Below are 22,199 nucleotides of genomic sequence, written 5' to 3' on the forward strand. Positions count from 1 at the left end.
TAATACGGGGACATAATATTAGGTAACCTTGTTTGTGTTTGTTAGGTAAAGTTCAAGTTGTAGTTGAGCCCTTCACCCAGGAGGTTGCCATATACCCTTACATTATACGCATTAGGTGACAGCTTACTGAAACCCCACCATCCTTTCCTCTCCCCACCCTCTCTCTCCCCCCACCACTTTAGTTGTGTTTTTCTCTTGGATGGGCATGAAGTTGTTCTACTGGTTTCATATTAGTATTAAGTACAGTGGATATTTGGTTTTTCATTCTTGTGATACTTTACTAAGAAGAATGTTCTTCTGCTCCACTCAGGTTAATACAAAAGATTTTTCCATCCTTTTTTATGGTTGAATACTATTTCCATGGTGTGTGTATGTGTGTACATCACAGTTTATTAATTCATTCATGAGTTGATGGCCACTTGGGTTGATTCCACATCTCGGCAATTGTTAACTAAGCTGCAATAAATATTCTAGTGCAAATGTTCTTAGGGTAAAATGATTTTTTTCTTCTGGGTAGATACCTAGTAATGGGATTGTGGGATTGAATGGAAGGTCTACTTTTAGCTCTTTGAGGATTCTCCATACTTCTTTCCAAAGAGGGTATATTAGCTTATGGTCCCACCAATAGTGTAAAAGTGTTCCCTTCTCTCCCCAACCACCCCAGCATCTGTTGCTTTGGAACTTTGTGATGTTGGCTAATCTCACTGGGGTTAGGTAATACCTCAGTGTGGTTTTTTTTTTTTTGGTGGGTTTTGGCCGGGGCTGGGTTTGAACCTGCCATCTCTGGCATATGGGACTGGTGCCCTACCACTTTGAGCCACAGGCGCCGCACGTCAGTGTGGTTTTTTTTTTTTTTTTTGTAGAGACAGAGTCTCACTTCTACCCTCAGTAGAGTGCTAGGACATCACAGCTCACAGCAACCTCCAGCTCTTGGGCTTAGGCGATTCTCTTGCCTCAGCCTCCCGAGCAGCTGGGACTATAGGTGCCTGCCACAATGCCCCACTACTTTTTTGTTGCAGTTTGGCCTGGGCTGTTTTTGAACCCAGCACACTTGGTATATGGGGCCGGCACCCTACTCACTGAGCTATAGGAGCTGCCCCTCAGTGTGGTTTTGATTTGCATTTCTCTGATGAGAGACAGTGAAGGATGAGGGACAGTGAAAATTTGTTTATGTGTTTGTTGACCATCTGTCTTTTTTCAGAGAAGGTTCTATTCATGTCTCTTGCCCAGTAATAAATGGAATTGCTTGTACTTTTTTGTTGATTAATTTGAGTTCTCTGTAGATTTTGGTTATCAGCCTTTTATCAGATTTGTAACATGTAAATATCTTTTCCCATTCTGAAGGTTGTATTTTTGCTTTAATTGTTGTGTCCTGAACCGTGCAGAAGCTTTTTAGCTTAATTAAGTACCATTTACTTATTTTTGTTGTCGTGATTGCCAATGGAGTGTTCTTCATAAAATCTTTCCGCAGGCCGACATCCTCAAGAGTTTTTCCTATGCTTTCTTTTAGAACTTTTATCATTTTCTGTCTTAGATTCTAATCTTTTATCCATTGTGGGTAAATTTTTGTAAATGATGAAAGGTGCAGGTCCAATTTCAGTCTTTTACATGTGGCTATCCAGTTTCTCTCCAGTGTATGCTTTTATTTGGTTTATTGAATATTAGATGGTGATATGAGGCTGGTTTCATCTTTAGGTTTTCTGTTCTGTTCCACAGATCTGTGTCTCTCTTTTTGTGCCAATGCTATGCTATTTTGATCTTGTAGTATAACCTGACATCTGGTAAAGTGACAGTTCTGGATTTGTTTTTATTACTAAAAATTGTGTTGGCTATAATGGGTTTTTTTTTCTGGTTCCATACAAAATGAAGAGCTATTATTGTGCTTTGGGTAGTATAGACATTTTAATAATGTTGATTCTTCCCAGCCAAGAGCATACCAAGTTCTTTCATTTGTTAATGCCTTCTGTTATTTCTTTTCTTAGGGTTTCATAATTATCTCTGTAGAGATCCTTCACCTCCTTTTTTAGATATATTCCCAGGTATTTCATTTTCTTTGAAGCTACTGTAAAGGGTATTGTGTCCTTGATTTAACTCTTGGCTTAATTGTTCCTGGCATATGCAAAGGTTTCTGATTTGTGGACATTGATTTTATATCCCAAGACATTACTGTATTTCTTGATCACTTTCAGCAGTCTTGAGATTGAGTCTCTGGGGTTTTCTGAGTATAAGATCATATCGTCAGCAAGAGTTTGACCCCTTCTGTCCCCATTTGGATACCCTTGATTTCCTTTTCTTGCCTGATTGCATTGACTATAACTTCCAGCAGTATGTTGAATAATAGTGGTGACAGTGGACATCCTTATCTGGTTCCAATTCTTAAGTGGAAATGCTTTCAGCTTTATTCCCTTTGGTATGATATTGGCTGTCGGTTTGTTGTAGATGGCTTCTGTCAGTTTAAGAAGTGTGCCAGCTATGCCTATTTCCTTAAGTTTTTGTTTTGTTTTGTTTTTGAGACAGAGCCTCAAGCTGTCACCCTGGGTAGAGTGCTGTGGCATCACAGCTCACAGCAACCTCCAAATCCTGGGCTCAAGCGATTCTCCTGCCTCCACCTCCCAAGTAGCTGGGACTACAGGCGCCTGCCACAAGGCCCAGCTATTTTTTGTTGCAGCCATCATTGTTGTTTGGCGGGCCCAGGCTGGATTCGAACCCGCAGCTCAGGTGTATGTGACTGGAGCCTTAGCCACTTGAGCCACAGGTGCCAAGCCAGTTATTTATTTATTTTTTTTTTGAGACAAGAGTCTCCCCTGCCCTGGGTAGTGTGCCATGGTGTCATGGCTCACAGCAGTCTCAAACTCTTGGGCTCAAGTGATTCTCTTGCTGCAGCCTATGTGTAGCTGGGACTATAGGTACCTGCCACAACTCTGGCTAGTTTTTTTGTTTTGTTTTGTTTTTCCATTTTTACTAGAGACAGGGTTTTGCTGTTCAGGCTGGTCTCAAACTCCTGAGCTCATACAATCCACTTGCCTCGGCCTCCCAGAGTGCTGGGATTGCAGTGCTCCCAACCTTCTTAAGTGTTCTTGTCAGAAAAGAATGCTGAATTTGTCAAATGCTTTTTTTTGCATCAATTGAGAGAATCATAGGGTCTTTGCTTTTGCTTCTATTTATGTGGTGAATTATATTTTTGATTTGTATGTATAAACCAACCTTGTATTCTTAGGATAAAGCCTACTTAATCGTGATGTACAATTTTTTTAATGTGTAGCTGTATTATATTTGATAGGATTTTGAGTAATTTTGCATCTGTATTCATTAGTGAATTGGTTTTTGTTGGGTCTTTTTTCTGGTTTTGGTGTCAGGGTGGTATTTGCTTCATAGAACGTGTGGGGGAAGGTTCCATGCTTTTCAGTGTTTTGAAATAGGTTCTGCCGTGTAGGTACAAGCTCTTTTTTGAATGTTTAATAGAATTCTAGTGTAAAGTTGTCTGGTCCTGGGCTTTTTTTTATTTGTTGGGAGCTTTTTTTTTTTTGTTTTTTTTTTTTGTAGAGACAGAGTCTCACCTTATCGCCCTCAGTAGAGTGCTGTGGCATCACACAGCTCACAGCAACCTCCAAATCCTTGGGCTAAGGCGATTCTCTTGACTCAGCCTCCCAAGTAGCTGGGACTACAGGCGCCCGCCACAATGTCCGGCTATTTTTTTGTTGCAGTTTGGCCGGGGCTGGGTTTGAACCGGCCACCCTTGGCATATGGGGCCGGCACCCTACCCGCTGAGCCACAGGCACCTCCCCTGTTGGGAGCTTTTTTATTGTTGCAATTTCAGGGCTTAATATTGTTCTGTTCAAGAGATCTATTTCTTCCTGAGTAAGGCTAGGGAGGTTGTGCAGTTCCAGATATTGGTCCATTTTCAAATTTCTGGGCATTCGTTTTTTTGTAATAATCAGAGATGATCTTCTGTATCTCTGTGGTATCTGTTATTTCCCCTTTTTCATTTCAAATTGAGGTTATTAGAGGTCTTTTCTATTTCTTGTTTATCTGGCTGAAGGTTTATCGATTTCATTTCTGTTTCATTATTTTCTCAGTATAGTATCCATCTTTTTCTTTAGTTTTGTTGCTTTAAATCCACTTGTATCTGCAACTAAAATTCCTTTCTTCTAATTTCTATTTGCTTGAAATATTGTCTTCCAACCCTTTTCTCTTGGTCTTGGTTTTTCCTTAGAGGTTAGATGTGTTTCCTGAAGAAACCATATAGTTGGCTTATGCTTTTTTATCCAGTCAGCCAGCCTGTGCCTCTTCAGTGGAGAATTGAAACCACAGTTATTGAGAGAACTGGTAAATATGGTGGTTCATGCTTATTGAGAGAACTGGTAAATGTGGAGTTCTGTTTGTCTTGTTTTGTGAAGGTCTGTCATGCAGTTTTATCACTTGGGCCATTGTGGAAGCTAAGCTTTGACCTTTCCTTTCTCGGTGTCTTTATTTTGCTGGTAGTCTGTTGTGATGGTCTTTGTGTAGTATAGGTCTGAGTACTTCCTGCAGAGCTGGTCTTATAGTGATAAATTTCCTCAGTGATTGCTCGTCAGTAAAAGATTTGCTTTCTCCATCAAATATGAAGCTTAGTTGGGCAGGATGCAGGATCCTAGGCTGGAAGTTGTTTTATTTAGGTTGAAAGTCGGAAACAATCTCTTTTGGCTTGTAAAGATTCAGCTGAGAAATCTGCTGTCACCCTGATGGATCTGCCCCTATGAGTCAGTTGGTGCTTACTTGGGGCATGCGCAGAATCTTTTCTTTCATTTTGACATTACAGTATGTCTAGGAGATGCTCTGTTTTTATTGAGACAAACTGGGGTCTCAAAAGGAGTGTTTCAGAATCTTTGGAGATGCTTGGGAAATTTTCAGTTATAATACCTCCAGTAGGGCTTCCATACCTTTGGGTTGCTCTTCAGGGAAGAAATATACTGTAATTTGTATGTTTGTGTGTTTCATGAAGTCCCATCCTTCTCCAAGAGATTGCTCTCGTTTCTCTCTCTTTTTTTTCTGTCTCTTTAAATGACTGAGCTCAAGAGGCTTATCTTCCAGGTCTGAAACTCTTTGGTTCTCTCCTTGAATTCTCCATGGTTTAATCTGTTATTTATACTTTCTACTGTATCTTTAAGCTCCCTAAATGACTCCTTCAGTTCTTCAAGCTTGGTATATCCTTTCTACTTCATCATGTCTTTCATTTATTTCTTGGGTGAATTTTTAGATTTTCTTTTGGTGGTTTTCCATTTTCCTTTCATTTCCCTTCGTTGTTTTTGCCATCCTTACTCAAAATTCCCTTTCTGTCATTGCCACAGTTTCCTTATAGGTGGGATCCTGAGTGGCAGCTGCCTTGTGATCCCTTGGGGGCCGTTGATCTGTTCTGGTTTTTAATGTTGCTAGAATTTTTTTGTTGGTTCCTCCTCATGTGTGTTTTCTTCTTCACTTCCTTCCCCTACTTTCTCCTCTCACATACTTTCTCTCCTTAATTTTTCTTTTCTGTATGCTTGTGTGTTGGGGTAACCTTGAGACATAGACCACAGATGTTCTTGCCAGTTTTCCCTCTCTGTCCCCCCCTCTCCTGCCCCCAGCTGACGTGTTGGTCAGACGCCTGAGAGAAGCAATCTCCTTTGCTTCATTCTGCAGCCGCCCTTCCTGGGTGTTCCATGCCAGCAATTTGGGCAATGGCAGAAAGGAAGCTACCACCCAGGTTCTGTGGCTTGAAAATTTGGCTCTGCCTTGTATTGGTTTTTTGTTTTGTTTTGATTTTTTGGAATTTTCCTATGGTTGCTTGGCAGTGGAGCCACGCATGTTCACACACAGTGCCTAAGTTGTCTTTTTTTAATAGCTTTGTTGGAGTATAATTTACACACCGTGAAATTCACCTGTTGAATATGTACAATTCTGTGATGTTAGTAGAAGGAAAGGGTTGTACAGCTATCCCCATAATCTGGTTTTAGACCATTTCTATCACCCCACAAAGTTCCTTCGTGCTCGTTTACAGTGATTTCTACTTTTGTTGCCAGCCCTAGACAACCACTGATTTACTCTACAAACCTGGAACTTAGGTTTTTTTGCTATTATAAAATTGTTGCTGCTGTATTTTTGTCCCTATTTCCTAGTGCCCTTATGTAAGAGTTTTTCTAAAGCAGTGTGATTCACACTGTGGACAGTGCCCCCCCCCCCCCATAAAGTGGCAAGATCACTTTACTGGGTTGTGACCAGTAGTGATTAGAATCTACCAGAATCTATGCTTAATGAGTGAGTGTATATGTTATTTCATAAAATTGTTTGTGTGTGTGTTTGGTTTGTGGTGTAAAGCAGTCCAAGTGGAAGCCCCTGCCTGGCAGATGGACCTAGGAAATGCACTGCTGGTGGGAGGGTCTGTGGGTATCTGGTTTACTAGTCATGTCCTACTGTTACCACTAGTCAGGGGTAAGGGAGGTTGTGCCCTGTCTCCTCCAACACCTAACAGTGAATTTTTTTCTTTTAATTTTTGCTAATCTGATATGTGAAATGATACTTCTATGGTCTGAATATATATTTTCCTGTTTATCAATCATATTTATGGGCCATTTGTATTTTATGTTCTATGAAATGTAGGGTTTTAAAGATTTTGCTGTCAGTAATGAATTGCTTTGACTATAAAGAACTGGAAACTCTAATGAAGTCTCAAGAGGGAGCCAGAAAACGTAATAGAAGTGATACCTGTAGATTGGAACTCAGCATGGTGTTTGGTGTATAGCGATGCCTCCTAACTGCACAGGGGTGGCAGCATGAAGAAATTGTGTAGATCCGCATTGAAACTCATGGCGCTTCAGGATATGTGCTGGAGCTTCCTTCAGTTTAGCAGCACTGAGCACAGCCCTAGCATGGAGGGCGTTACCATCATTCTTTCCTGAGTGCTCAGATTGCCCCGGCTTTGACCAGTGAGATGCCCCTCCATGTGGCTTCTATGTCCATTTGACTCATCATGCTTTGATCGTGTCCTTGCTTTCTGACAGAGCAAGATTATTTCAGCCTCATCTGGTACCTGCCTTCCCCTGGTCCTGGACTCAGCCATTTCTTCAAGGAGCCCTGGGTCCTTTTAGTAGACAATGGGATTTAAAAACCAAGATCTGGGTGCTAGGTATGTTCATTACTACTAGGATGTCATTGCAGTACTGATTCAGGTGAGGACAGAGTCAAAAAGTGTGTGTGGCGGGGTGTACACATATGCGTGTACACAAAATGTACACACATTTTCATCTGCCCATAATGTTAAAACCATGAATTTATGGCAATAATTCAATAAAATCTAATGTCACAGATTTCACTGGAACTTTTCCTTTTCCCGTATTTGTAATTCCTTTCTCAGAAACTAGGCTTCCTTTTTTCCACAATGGAAACTTAGTGACTTGCTTAATACTGGAATATACATAAAAGAGTTTCAGAATTGCTAATCAATAAAAACTAGAGTTCAGTATCTAGTTACAAATCTTTTTCTCTGTGGCCTACGGGTATAAATTCCAAATACTGTATTTTAGGTGTTTAAAAGACTTTGGTTCTTCCATCCCCACTTCTGTAGTTATGATATTCCTTTTTAAACTTAGTTAAGTTCATTTGTTTTTATTTTTATTCCATTTTTGGTTCGCCCATCACCTTCAAGTTTGCTGATATTTTATCATCGTTGTGATGTGTTTCTGAGAGTCTGAACCATACAAAAGTTCACTTCGAGAAGCATCACTCTTCCTCATCCTCCCACCATTCCCCCTCGAGCCACACTTGTCATTTCTGTGTATTCTTCCTGAATTTCCTTTGCACAAATGAGCAGATAGTGTGTATTTTCTTATTTCCCCTTCATAAAAGGTAACATACTGTAGACATTCTTTTGCACTTTGCTTTTTTCACTTAACAATAAATCTTGGAAATCGCTCATAGTGGTCTTCTTCTTTTTCACGGCTGCAGTATACGCCTTTGTATGGCCAGACCATGTTTATACAACCTTCTCATGTTGGTACAGTTAGATGTCCAACATTGTACAATTATAAACATGGCTGCAGTGAATCACCTTTGTGTGTTTGTGTTGTTTGAAGTATATCTTCAGACTAAATGGGACTGGGATTTTAAATGGAGTGGTCAGGAAAGGCCCCCGAGGTCCCTTTGAGGAGAGACTTGAGAATGTATGCTACGTTGGTCCCTAGGGCTGCTGTGGTGTAGGGAGCAGCAGTGAGCAGAGCAGCAGACTGTGAGTTGTCAGAGCCCACACAGTGACAGGCCTTCAGCAAGCCTCCCTGGGTGCCCACGCTGTCGGGGAGAGCTCTGCTTGTCACCTCTCTATGTCACCTCTCCCCTTGTGAGCATGGTGGTTCTATAGAGGAGGAGACTGAGACACAGAGTTCAGATTGGATTGAATGTCACCCAGTCATCAGATGGCTTGTCTGTGAAATTTCTTGGATTGTTAGTGTCTTATATACCATGATGGTTTCTCATTATTTAGAATAAATGTGCAATAGTCTTCCATTTCCTTACCCTATCACACGCCTGACTTTGAGATGAGCTTACTGGTCCTCGGAGCTTACTGGTCATAGATGTTTGTGGGTGAGGGCTGGGGTTCAGAGCAAGGATGAAATGAAGGCTCCTCATACCATAGTGCTGCCTGGTGGTGAAAGTCTACACACTGTTGGCCCCAGAATCCTAACTGAAGCACTCCTAACCCTACCAGGAAGAGAGAGAAAGAGTGTGTGTGTGTGTGTGTGTGTGTGTGTGTGTGTGTGGTGTGTGTGTGTGTGTGTATAGGGGGACAGTTTAGTAGCAGTGCTGATGTGTGTGTGGAGGTGTGGTCTGAATGGAGGAATTACTGGCACTCTAGATGAGAATCTCCTTTCCCTTACTTGCAGGTGGTGTGAAAATGATTCCCTGGGTTATGATGGCATTTAAACATTGAGTGATAATTGAGTGATAATTATTAACATGTGATATAGTGTTCAACATTATGAATAGGTTGGGTTTAGTTTTGTTTTGTGTGTGTATTTATCATTTGACAGTTACAGTTGAGATATGATTCACATACCAATGGTCGGTTTTGTTTTGAATTTAATTCTGCCAAATGAAAAGGCTTTAAGAATGTTTAATTGTATGATGTTAAGAATGATCTCTGATTCTTATTGCTTCACAGGTTTGGTGCCCAATGTCCCCTGAGTTTTACCGGGAGTATGTGGCAATTAAAACTAAGAAACGAATCTTGCTGTATACCATGAATCCCAACAAATTCAGGGCTTGCCAGTTTCTGATCAAGTTTCACGAAAGAAGGAATGACAAGATTATTGTCTTTGCTGACAACGTGTTTGCCCTGAAGGAATATGCCATTCGGCTGAATAAGTAAGAATTAAAAATTTGGAACCCAGTTTATCTTCCCCACTGAGAGGGTAGAAGGTACCTGTTTTCTTCTTTGAAGCTGTGAAGAACTTCTTGAGACCCAAAGGTCTTAGTTCTATGGCCCTGGTCTTAGGAACTAGGTAAGATGGAGAAGCAAGTGTTTGGAGTCAGAGGTCAGAAGTCAGAGCATATGAGAAAAGGGAGGCTGTGGGCGGCGCCTGTGGCTCAGTCGGTAGGGCGCCAGCCCCATATACCGAGGGTGGCGGGTTCAAACCCAGCCCCGGCTGAACTGCAACCAAAAAATAGCCGGGCGTTGTGGCAGGCGCCTGTAGTCCCAGCTACTCGGGAGGCTGAGGCAAGAGAATCGCTTAAGCCCAGGAGTTGGAGGTTGCTGTGGCTGTGTGACGCCATGGCACTCTACCGAGGGTGATAAAGTGAGACTCTGTCTCTACAAAAAAAAAAGAAAAGGGAGGCTGGTCATCCTGATCCCAGAGAGTTAGACAGAGCTGGGTGAGGCCCTGTCAAAGATGTGGGTTCCAGAGGTGGGTGGGAGTTGGCGTGTCAAGTTTTGGGGTCGGCGAGCACTGTGTGTGGAGACAAAGCCTGACTCTGGTCCAAGGCTAGGAAGGCAAGTAGGCTAGGCCAGCATCCCAGGAAAGAGTGTTTCAGGAAACACCCACCCCATGTCCTCATGAACTCGCCTGCCGACCCAGACAGCTGTGTTTAAAACCTGCTATTGTGGGGTGGCGCCTGTGGCTCAGTGAGTAGGGTGCTGGCCCCATATACCAAGGGTGGTGGATTCAAACCCGGCCCCGGCCAAACTGCAACAAAAAATAGCCGGGCATTGTGGTGGGTACCTGTAGTCCCAGCTACTCAGGAGGCTGAGGCAAGAGGATCGCCTAAGCCCAAGAGCTGGAGGTTTCTGTGAGCTGTGAGGCCATAGCACCCTACCAAGGGCAACAGAGTGAGACTCTGTCTCAAATATATATATATATATATATATATATATAAATAAATAAATAAAACCTGCTATTGTAAATTTCCTGCCAAGTAAGGAGGAAGGGGCTTGTGCCTCCTCTGCATTGATTCAGGACTTCCATGTGCGGTTAAGTGTCACAGAAGGCAAGGTCCTCTGTGTAGACATATCTTAATTCTTTCTGTGGGGGCGGAGAGGGAGGAATGAAATAGACCAGCTTGTCTTTGGCAAGTTATGTGCTAGGCATACTGTACACATACTTTATTTATCCTCACCTCAGCCCTGTGAGGTATTGTTCTCATTATATAGATGGGAAAATAGGCATAAAGATAAAATTTTTCAAGTTTCTATAATTATACCTGTTTTTAATTCAGAAAGGCTTTCTTTAGCAAAGTTAACATTTAGATTATGAAAAACAGCAATTACTTGTTCCTATCTTCCTATCCATAACTTCTGTTCTCTGAAGGCAGCCACTTTTAACTCTTTTATTTTACTCTTTACCTTTGTATTTGTAAGTAGTAACTTATGTAGGAGGTTCTTGATCATCAACTATAGAAATTGCCTCTTAACTTCCCACTACAGGAGATGAGGATTTGGCGTTCTTACATACACCACTCTCTGTCTCGTCTCTCGGTTTTTTCTCGCACCATCCTTCCGATATGGTAATAGCACAAGTTGAGGGTTAAATTAACATCCAGTGCTACATGGTTTTGATTGTTTAAGTATTGTTCACCGGGGGCATATAGTGTACTGTGATTACATTGTTTTGTGGGGTTTTTTTGAGACAGAGTCTCACTTTGTCACCCTGGGTAGAGGGCTGTAGCATCACAGCTCACAGCAACCTCAAACTCCTGGGCTTAAGCAATTCTCTTGCCTCAGCCTCCCAAGTAGCTGGGACTACAGGCACCTGCCACAGTGCGCAGCTATTTTTTTGTTGCAGTTTCATTGTTGCTTAGCTGGCCCAGGCTGGGTTTGAACCCGCCAGCCTTGTTGTATATGGCTGGTGCCCTGCCCACTGATATACGGGTCCCGCCATGCCTTCTATTTTTTTGATCCCCTTGTCTTCTAGTCCCTCTGTTGAAAACTTTTATTAATTTCTAAGAGTTCTGTCTTGGTAACTTCCTGTTTTATGAATACAGTGCCTTCTCCTAGGCTCTGAAAGCTTATGAAGCTTGCTTCCATTCCCTGCACTATCTTTTTTTCAAGTTTTTTTGTTTCAATTGTTCTAACCTGTACTTTTTGTAACAGGTTATTACAGCAGTACAAATGTTTTGGTTACATAATTGCTTTTGTATAGTTTGAGTCAAAGTTATAAGTGTGCCCCTCATCTGGATAGTATGCATGGTACCCACAAGGTATGAATCTGTCCCTCCTCTCCAACCAGCTTGCTTTCTGTTGAGGTTTACTACCATGTTGGTTGATGCATTCCAATTCAGTATTAAGTACATGTGATTTTTGTTTTTCCATTCTTGCAAAACTTCACTTAGAAGAATGATCTCCAGTTCCATCCAAGTTGTTAGAAAAGGTATTTGTTCACCATTTTTATGGCTGAGTAGTACTCCATAGCATGTGTGTACATATGTGTGTATACACACACACATCTGTATATGCCACATTTTATTTATCTACTCATGTATTGAGGAGTACTTGGGTTGTTTCCATCTCTTTGCAATTATGAATTGTATTGCTGTAAATACTTGACTGTAGGTATCTTTTTAACATAATGATTTTTTTTCCATTGGGTAAACAATAGTGAGATTGCTGGATCAAATGGTAGGTCTACTTTTAGTTCTTTAAGACATCTCCATCAGACTTTCCATCGAGGTTGTAATTGTTTGCGGTTCCTTTCTCTCCACATCCATGCCAGCGTCTGTTTTGGATTTTTTGATGAAAGCTATTCTCACTGGAGTTAGGTGATACCTCATTGTGGTTTTTGATTTGTGTTTAAATTCTTGTTGTTTTTACTCTGTTGCCTAGGCTAGAGTGCAGTGGTGTCATCACAACTCACTGCAACTTCAAACTCCTGGGCTTGGTGATCCTATTGCCTCGGCCTCCCAAGAAGCTGGGATTACAGGCTTACACCACCATGGCTAGCTGATTTTTTCTATTTTGGGTAGAGATGGGGTCTGATTCTTTCTTGCTCAGTTTGGTCTCAAACTCCTGGCCTTAAGTGATCCTCCTGCCTCAGCCTCCCCAGAGTGTTAGGATTACAGGTGTGAGCCACTGCACCTGGCCTGTGGTTTTGATTTGCATTTCCCTTGTGATTAGAGATATTGAGCATTTTTTCTATGTTTATTGGCCATTATTCCGTCTTCTTTTGAAAAGCTTCTGCTCATGTCTTTTGCCCACTTTTTTATAAGGTTGTTTGATTTTTTTTCTTGCTGATTTTTTTTAGTTCTTTGTGGATTCTGGTTATCAGCCCTTTACTGGATGTATATCATGCAAATATTTTCTGCCATTCTATATGTCATCTATTCACTGGATTGATCATTTCCTTGGCTGTGCAGAAGGTTTTTAATTTAATCAGGTCCCGTTTGTTTATTTTTTTTGTTGTTGTGATTGCCTGGGAGGTCTTCTTCATAAATCCTTTGCCTAGGCCAATGTCCATAGGAGTTTTTCCTGCATTTTCTTCTAGAATTCTTCTAGTTTCATGTCTTAGGCTTAAGTGTGTTATCCATGATGAATTCATTTTTGTGAGTGGTGAGGTGTGGATCTTGTTTCAGCCGTCTACATGTGGCTATCCAATTTTCCCAGCACCGTTTATCAAACAAGGATTCTTTTCCCAAGTGTATGTTATTGTCTACTTTGTCAGATATCAAATGGCAACGTGAGCAAGATTTTGTATCTGTGTTTTCTGTTCTAATCCATTGGTCTATGTCTTTGTTCTCGTGCCAGTAGCATGTTTTGGTTACTGTAGCCTCATAAGTATAGCTTGAAGTCTGGTAAAGTGATACCTTCTGATTTTTCTTTTCGCCTAAGGTTGCTTCAGCTATTTGGGATCTTTTCTGTTCCATACAAAGTGTAAGATTATTTTTGCTAGATCTGCGAAAAATGTCCCTGGATTTCTCATGGCAATTGCATTGAATCTGTAGATAACTTTGAGTAGTATAGACATTGGAATGATGTTGATTCTGCCAATCCACGGGTATGTTATATTTTTTCAATTATTTACATCCTCTACAACTCAGTTCTCATAGTTCTCCCTGTAGAGAGAGGGAGAACTTGGTTCTCTTGGAGAACTTTTTCCTTGGTTAAATATATTCCTAGATATTTTATTTTCTTTGCTTCTACCGTGAAAGGTATTGAGTCTTTGATGTGATTCTCAGCTTGACTGTTGCTGGTATATGGATGCTATTGATTTGTATACATTGAATTTATATCCTGAGACTCTTTTGAGTTTGTCGATTCCAGTAATCTCTCGGCAGAATCTTTGAAGTTTTCTAAATATAAGATCATATTGTCAGCAAAGAGTGATAGTTTGACCTCTTTTCTCCATTTGATACCCGTGCTTTCCTTCTCATCTGATTGCTCTGGGCAGGACTTTTAGCACAATGTTGAACAGAAGTGGTGACACAGAAACCTTGTCCAGTTTCAGATGTAAGTGAGAGTGCTTTCAGTTTTTCCCCATTCAGTCTGATGTTGGCTGTGGGATTGTCGTATATGGCTTTTATAATATTGAAGTATGTTCTAGCTATGCCAACTTTGTTAGGGAGTGCTGAATTTTGTCATATGCTTTCTTTGTGTCTACTCAGATGATCATATGGTCTTTGTTTTTGCTTCTATTTATGTGGTGAATCACATTTATGGGATTTGATGATTATTTTGATTATTTATTTATGTTTTGAGACAGTCTCACTATGTTGCCCTTGGTAGAGTGCTGTGGCATCACAGCTCACAGCAACCTCAAACTCTTGGGCTTAAGCGATTCTCTTGCCTCAGCCTCCTAAGTAGCTGGAACTACAGGCACCTGCCACAATGCCTGGCTGTTTTTTGGTTGTAGTTGTCATTATTGTTTGGCAGGCCTGGGCCAGGTTCAAACCCACCAGCCTCAGTGTATGTGGCTGGCACTCTAGCTGCTGAGCTACAGGTGCCGAGCCATGTTTATAGAGTTTAATATGTTGTACTAGCCTCATATCCCTGAGATGAAGCTCACTTTGTCATGGTGGATTTTTTTTTTTTTTTTGAGACTGAGTCTCACTTTGTCACCCTTGGTAGAGTGCTGTGACATCATAGCTCATAGCAACCTCAAACTCTTGGGCTGAAGTGATTCTCTTGGCTCAGCCTCCTGAGTAGCTAGGACTATAGGCCCCCACCACAACACCCAGCTATTTTTAGAGACGAGGTCTCACGCTGGCTCAGGCTAGTCTCGAACCTGTGAGCTGAGGCAGTGTAACTGCCTCGGCCTTCCAGAGTACTAGGATTACAGGCATGGATTATTTTTTTGATGGATTGCTAAATTCTGTTTGCTAGAATTTTATTGGGAATTTTTGCATCTGTATTCCTAAGGGATATTGGTCTAGTTTTCTTTTTTTGTTATGTCTTGGTATCAGGGTGATATTGGCTTCATAGAACAAGGTGGAAAGGATTCTTCCCTTATCAACGTTATGAAATAAGTTCTGTAGTAAAAGTAACAGTTCTTCTTTGGTAAAATTTGGCTGCGAACTATCTAGTCTGAGACTTTTTTTCATTGAAAAGTGTTTTATTACTGCTTCAACTTTGTTATTTGATATCAGTCACTTTAGGAGTTGTGTTTCTTCCAGATTAAGCCTAGGGAGGTTGTGTGTTTTTAAGAATTTTTCTATTTCTTCAGTGTTTTCCAGTTCGTATACATAGATGTTTTTATAGTATTCAAAGATGATGTTTTCAATTTCTCTGGCATCAGTTGTAATTTCTCCTTTTTAATTTCTGATTGAGCTTCTTTGGGTTCTTTATTTCTATTTTTGGTTAATTTAACAAGAGGTCTGTCAATTTTTTTATCTTTTCAAAGAACCAACTTTTGTTTCGTTTATCTTATCTATCATTCTTTTGGTATTGATGTCATTTAGTTCTGCTTTGACCTTAGTTACTTGTTTTCTTCTGCTGGGTTTGGGATTGGTTTTCTCTTCCTTCTGTAATTCCTTGAGATGATGCATTAGATTACTGATTAGCAATCTTTCTGATTATATATATATACACACACACATACATACATTTAAGACTGTGGATTTTCTTCTTAGGACTGCTTTTGCTGAATCCCATTGGTTGTGATAATTGTGTCCCCTTTTTCATGTACTTTGAAGAATCCTGTATCCATCCATCTTAATATCCTCTTTGGCCCAGTAATCATTCAGCAGCAAGTTGTTTAATTTCCATGACTTTGTATAGAATTGAGTGTTTCTGTTGGAGTTGATTTCTAATTTTATTCCACTATGGTCTGGTATAATTTGTTGAGACATGTTTTTGTGGCCTAAAATGTAGTAAGTCTTGAACACTGTCCCATGTACTGATCAGAAGAATGTATATTCAGTTGTTTCAGGGTAGAATGTTTTGAAAATGCTTGTCAGGCCCATTTGCTTTGGAGTCTTGTTTAAATTCCTTGTTTCTTTATTTGTTTTCTGCTTGAAGGCTCTGTCCAGTTCTATCAGAACGATGTTGATGTCCTTGGCTTTTACCATCTTACTGTTTATCACTTCAGATCTACTAGGGCTTGCTTCTAAATCTGGGTGCACCTGTGTTAGATGCCTAAATATTTAGAATTATCAGGTCTTCTTGTTGAATTGTTCCCTTTATCTTTATATAGTGATCATCTTGTCTTTCTTTACTTTTGTTGCTTTGAAGTCTTATGTTATCCGATATAAAAATGGCTCTACCAGCTTTCTTTTGTATTTTCATGGAATATTGTTTTCCATCTCTTAACCTGTGAAGTCTAAATGAGTCCTTGTGGATGAGATGCATTTCCTGGAGATAGCAGATACTTGGCTTATATTTTTTTATCCATTCTGCTAGCCTATGTCTCTTGAGAGGGGAGTTCAATCCATTCACTCTCTTTGGGCTTGATGAAATCTAGGGATACTCTTTATATAAACTCCATGCTTGGGGGAAGGGCAGGGAGGTTTGGAGGATGGGGCTGGCAGGTGGTTCTTCTGATATTTCTGCATGCAGAGGGCATCCTATGAGGGAACTGTGTGAATTCCTTTTTCCCTCTGATGTGCTTCCAGGATAACTGAGACGTGATTCTACCATCTTTCTAACACAGCTTTGTTTTTCTCTAGACCCTATATCTATGGGCCTACATCCCAAGGGGAAAGGATGCAAATTCTCCAGAATTTCAAGCACAACCCCAAAATCAACACCATCTTTATATCCAAGGTTTGTGTGGCATGTAGGTTGGGGGTGAGGCCCTAATCCCTCCAGTGGTCCAGGGTACACTGGAATTCCCAGACACTGATTCATGTTTGTTGAAGGAAATTCTGTATGTGTTTTCATTCCCACACATCCAAGGACATGGGATTCTGCAGAATTATGATTTTCATGCATCTTAGATACTATCTATAAAGGGTCTTTGCTCAACTGAGGTTTTTCCCACCTCTTTGGGGGATGTAGAAGTTTTAAGTTGTATCTCCTTTATGAAAGGAATGAAAGTTCATTTCCTACTCTGTCAAAAGTAGGCATTCAGGTGAGGTTCTCTTTGCGAAGAATCCTGTGGAGAATCCTGGGTGTTGTGGATCCTTTGTCCTGCCCCTGCCCCTGCCCGTGGTGTGGCTTGATGGTAGGTGGCCAGTGTCAGCATAGACTCACACAGGTCTAGCTCAGGAATGGCTTCATTCAGATTAAGGCAGACCTAAAGCCCCAAAACAGTGAGCTGTACCTTCAGAGGGATCATGACTGAGCAAGTAAGCACCAACTAATGTGTTTGTGGCTGGTTGGAGCCCTGGAGCTGAGGAGTCCACCTGCAGTCCGAGTCCTGTGTCAGGCAGTGGCCTCTCCCAGGTTGTGTTGTCCCCCATGGGCTACTGGTCTCAGTGGCCACCACATAGGAGTATGGATGGTTTTGTGAAGACCTGCTTCTCTAGCTAAAGAAATAAATTACCAAAGCGAGTACCTGTTGAAGGGCTCTGTCCCCTACGGGCCCCTGGCACCCAGCACTGTGAAGATTACTGAAATGTGGTGGTGATTCTTCAGGGTGCTCCTAGGAGAACTCATACTAGGTCCTAGAGGCCCACAGTTGCCTTTCTGAGATCCATTACTTCACCTCTGCCTGCATCAGATGAACTCTGGTATGTAGAGCTTATTTAATTTCTTTTTGTTTCGTATATGGAAATTTTCCTACCAGTTGTGGTTGTGAATGCCCATAGTCCCAGCTACTCAGGAGGCTAAAGTCGAAGGAGCGCTTGAGCCCAGGAGTTTGAGACCAGCCTGGGCAAGCAACATAGTGGAGAACTGTTTATCTTTTAAAAAAACAAAAATCTTTCCCAAACTCATAGCTGCTTCATTTCTGTAGGTAGGTGACACATCATTTGACCTTCCAGAAGCAAATGTTCTCATTCAGATCTCTTCCCATGGTGGCTCCAGGCGGCAGGAGGCGCAGAGGCTCGGGCGGGTGCTTCGAGCCAAAAAAGGTAAAGTGATCTCTCTTCTTAAGCTGCAAGGGATCTCTCCCCTTGACCACTTTGAGTAGGAAGAGAGTAAGGGTGAGTTGCCAGTGTGCCCTGGGGTTGTACAGTCAGGGCCCAAAGCAAGGACCAAGATTCCCAGGCCCCTTCATTATTTCTTGCACCTTGGGTGTTTTCTAGTGCAGGGGCTGGAATTTACAGGGATATGCCCTGCACTTAGTGTTTGCATTGGTAGATGCTGAGAGGGAGCCAGGGTAAGGCAGTGCTTAATGGTGTGTAATAGAAGAGAGAGCAGAGCTGGGCCACTAGCAGAAGTGGAGGAGCTGGAAGCTGCCTGGATCTCAAGGCAGGAGACGGGCGAGAGTTTGATAGGAGCAGTGTGGGCAGCCATAGAATGGACACATCCCTCTTAATGTGTAAATAGTGCTGCCCTGGTGGCAGCCCACAGCAGGGGCATCACAAGCTCAGTGAACGAGGAGGTGAGAGGCAGCGTTGCAAAGGCTTTTACTGAGGCAATGTGGTGCCTCTGTGCTTGGTAAGTGCAGTGAAAGGGCCCAGACCCTTAGCAGTGGGGAATGGTGGGGACTGGCATTACTGCTAAGAGGTGGCTCTTCTCTTACTGGAACTAAGCCATATCCTGAGACAGGGATACAGGCCCTGCCCTCAGGGAATTTGCGTATCATAAGAGACATCTAGATGGTGAGGCTGTTTGAAAGTGGCAACATTAGTAGGAATGTATTGAAGTCACACTATATTCAAATACATTTCATAGGCAGCTTATTCGTTGTATTTAAAATGGAGATAGGGCAGATGGTAGAAATAGCATGAACTTGGGCAAATTATTTACCCCTCTGAACCTTGGTTTTCCCATCCAGAGTGGGAGTAACAATCTTCTTTTGCTGGGACTGCTGTGAGAATTGACTTTATAAACTGCTGGATAGACTATAGCTTTTATAAACAGATAACAGTATAGCAGTTGTGAAAGTAATTCATTGCTTATGTCTTACTCTAATTAAAAAACTTCTTTGTGAGGCTCCGCGTCTGTGGCTGAAGCAGCTAAGGTGCCAACCACATACACCAGAGCTGGCAGGTTCAAATACAGCCTGGGCCCGCCAAACAGCAATGACAACTGCGACCAAAAAATAGCCAGATGTTGTGGCAGGCACCTGTGGTCCCAGCTATTTGCGAGGCTGAGGCAGGAGAATCGCTTAAGTCCAGGAGTTGAAGGTTGCTGTGAGCTGTGATGCCACAGAACTCTACCCAGGGCAACAGCTTGAGTCTCTGTCTCAAAAAAAAAAAGAAAAACCTCCTTTGTGATTAGAATTATGGTTTCATAGTCAAAATACTGCTTGACAAAAAGCTTTTTGAAGCCTGTGTATCTCCAGGCTCTTGTAAGACTAAGAAACAATTGAATTTAAAGGCAGTACATAGATCTACTGACATTTCACTATGAAGCAAAGATGTTCAGATTTTCCTGAAGGATCAGGTCTTTTGGGCTACATGATTTTCTGTCCTAGTCCTCCCTTAGCCAAGGTTTTGCTTTCCAAAGTTTCAATTATCTGTGGTCAACCATGGTCCAAAAATATTAAATAGAAATTTCTTTTGGTTTTTGGCCAGGGCTGGGTTTGAACTCACCACCTCTGGCATATGGGACCGGCGCCCTACTCCTTGAGCCACAGGTGCCACCCGAAATATTTTTATATTCCAGAAATAATTTGTAAGTTCTGAGTTGCACACCCTCTGAGTAGCACCCAGTACATGAATTATCCCTTTGTGCAGTGTCTGCCTGCTATGTACACTGTCCACCCGTTAGTCACTTAGTAGCCAGTTCAGTTATCAGATCCACTAGTGGACACACTGTGGCAGTGTCACAGAATTCATGTTCAAGTCACAAATAGTTCACTACATTATGGTCTCAAAGTGCAAGGGTAAATACTGGCAGTTGCCAAAGAGAAACCATGAAGTGCTTCCTTCAAGTGAAAAAGTAAAAGTTCTCATTAAGAAAAGAAAAACAAATTTATATGCTAAGATTGCTCAGATCTGTGGTAAAAACAAATCTTTTTTTTCTTCTCATGGCCCCCACCACACCAGTGGAGACACCCCATCTCCACGTCCCACACTGTACCCACGGGGCCCCCCACTGTATTCCTGGAGACCCCCATCTCTGCATTCTACCACTACGCCCCCAGGAAACCCCCATCTCCATGTGTTCCAGGAACCATCTAGAACAAATCATCTATCTGTGAAATTGTGAAGAAGGAAAAAGAGATTCATGCTAATGTTGTTGTTCTTCAAACTGCAAAAGTTATGGCCTTATCCTGTGATAACTTTTATTACAGCAGGTTGTTAATAATTGTTCTATTTTATTCAATTTCTTGTTGTGCCTAATTGGTAAAATAAGTTATTATAGGGCTGGCCACCTATAGATCGGTGGTTAGAGCACCAGCCCTGTGCACCAGGGGTGGCAAGTTCGAACCTGGCCTAGGCCTGTTTAACAACAGCCACAAAAAAAGGCTGGGCTTGGTGCCTATGGCTCAGCAGCTAGGGTGCCAGCCACATACACCAGAGCTGGCAGGTTCAAGTCCAGCCTGGGCCTGCCAACCAACAATAGCCGGGCATCGTGGCGGGTGCCTGTAGTCCCAGCTACTTGGGAGGCTGATGGAAGAGAATTGCTTAAGCCCAAGAGTTTGAGGTTGCTATGAGCTGTGATGCCACGGCACTCAACCCAGGGTGACAGTTTGCGACTCTGTTTAAAAAAAAAAACAAACAAAAAACTGGGCCCGGTGGCTCACTCCTGTAATCCTAGCACTCTGGGAGGCCAAGGCGGGTAGATTGCCTGAGCTCACAGGTTCGAGACCAGCCTGAGCAAGAGCAAGACCCCGTTTCTAAAAATAGCTGGGCATTGTGTCAGGCACCTCTAATCCTAGCTATTCGGGAGGCTGAAGCAAGAGAATCGGTTGAGCATAAAGTCTGAGGTTACTGTGAGGTATGACGCCACAGCACTCTACTGAGGGCAACAAAGTAAGACTGTCTCAAGAAAAATAATAAGCTATCATAAACATGCATACATAGGAAAAATCATTGTGCATATAGAGCTCAGTGCTATCCAGGGTTTCCAGCTTCTCCTGGGGAGTATTGGAATTTTGTATTACCGATGGCTGGATACTTTCCGGTCAGCCCTTGTCTGCTTCATAAATATTTCCTGATGCCTGGACTGCCTTTTCAGTTTATTGCTGGTGCCCTTGGAGGCACAAAAGGTTTTTGATTTGACGCAGTCCTCTGCAAAGTCTCCTGCCTCTGAAGGTCCCCCGACTGCAGAGCTTTCCCTCTGCAGAGCTTGGTTTTGAGCCTGGGACCCTTTGCCCCTGACATTCTATTGGCTAAAGTCGTCTTCTCTCTTCCCTTCTCTCTCCTCCCCACAGGGATGGTCGCAGAGGAGTACAATGCCTTCTTCTACTCACTGGTGTCCCAAGACACACAGGAAATGGCTTACTCAACCAAGCGCCAGAGATTCTTGGTAGATCAAGGTTATAGCTTTAAGGTACATGACTATTTGGCCTATGGTCAGACTAGAACCAAGGCCTTTTTGATATGCCAGCCTCCAGAAGTGGGGGCCATTCTTGGCATTGTGACAAACCCTCAAGCACACACAGAAAGCAGTAGGGGATTAGGGACATTTTCTCAGACTCCCTTTGTCTCTGCACAAATTGCTGAGGGCAGCCTCAGCTTTTGGTGGGAAGTGAACTAGCCTGGTAGGACGGAGGTGTCCAAGCACTGTGACTGACACTGTGTCCACCACTGTGTGAATTTGAGCCCCTTGGCTTGCTTTCTCAGGGGTGCCCTTCCAGGTGGCTAGGAGAGCTCTTTTTTTTTCAGTTTTTGGCCTGGGCTGGGTTGAACCCACCACCTCCAGCCTATGGGGCCAGCGCCCTACTCCTTTGAGCCACAGGTGCCACCCGAGAGCTCTTCCTTTTGTCAGCTGTATGCTCTCGGCCTTAGCTTGCCTCCCAGATGTCAGAGCCATCCCCAAACTATAGGTCAGATATTTGAATAACTTGGGTATTCAAATGCTTTGGCTAGCTTTCACTGGATAAGGTATTTGTTTTCTTTCCTGTTATCAGAAATACTAAGTTTACATCAAGATTTAGTGCCCCAAAGGCTTTGGGGGGGGGGGCTTCTAGAAGCAGGGAAGAAAATTGCCCCTGTCCATTAAAAGGCTGTCACCAGAACACACAGGTTCCCATCTTGATTGCAAAAGGCTATAG

General features: G+C 42.3%; 1 protein-coding gene across 2 annotated transcripts in view; it reads left to right on the plus strand.

Moving 5' to 3' along the window:
* The window catches only part of ERCC3 (ERCC excision repair 3, TFIIH core complex helicase subunit), a 41,560-nt gene that overhangs the window by 15,597 nt on the left and 3,764 nt on the right, over positions 1-22,199 (plus strand). The window contains exons 10-13 of one of the 2 annotated variants that reach the window (XM_053596422.1): positions 9,167-9,369; positions 16,594-16,690; positions 17,823-17,940; positions 21,357-21,475. In XM_053596422.1, the coding sequence (XP_053452397.1) occupies positions 9,167-9,369; positions 16,594-16,690; positions 17,823-17,940; positions 21,357-21,475 (537 nt within the window). Of the gene's footprint in view, positions 1-9,166; positions 9,370-16,593; positions 16,691-17,822; positions 17,941-21,354; positions 21,476-22,199 lie in introns of both variants that reach the window. The other variant, XM_053596424.1, reaches the window with a different exon arrangement.

The sequence above is a fragment of the Nycticebus coucang genome, chromosome 7 (genome assembly GCF_027406575.1).
Source record: "Nycticebus coucang isolate mNycCou1 chromosome 7, mNycCou1.pri, whole genome shotgun sequence".
Classification (NCBI taxonomy): Eukaryota; Metazoa; Chordata; class Mammalia; order Primates; family Lorisidae; genus Nycticebus; species Nycticebus coucang.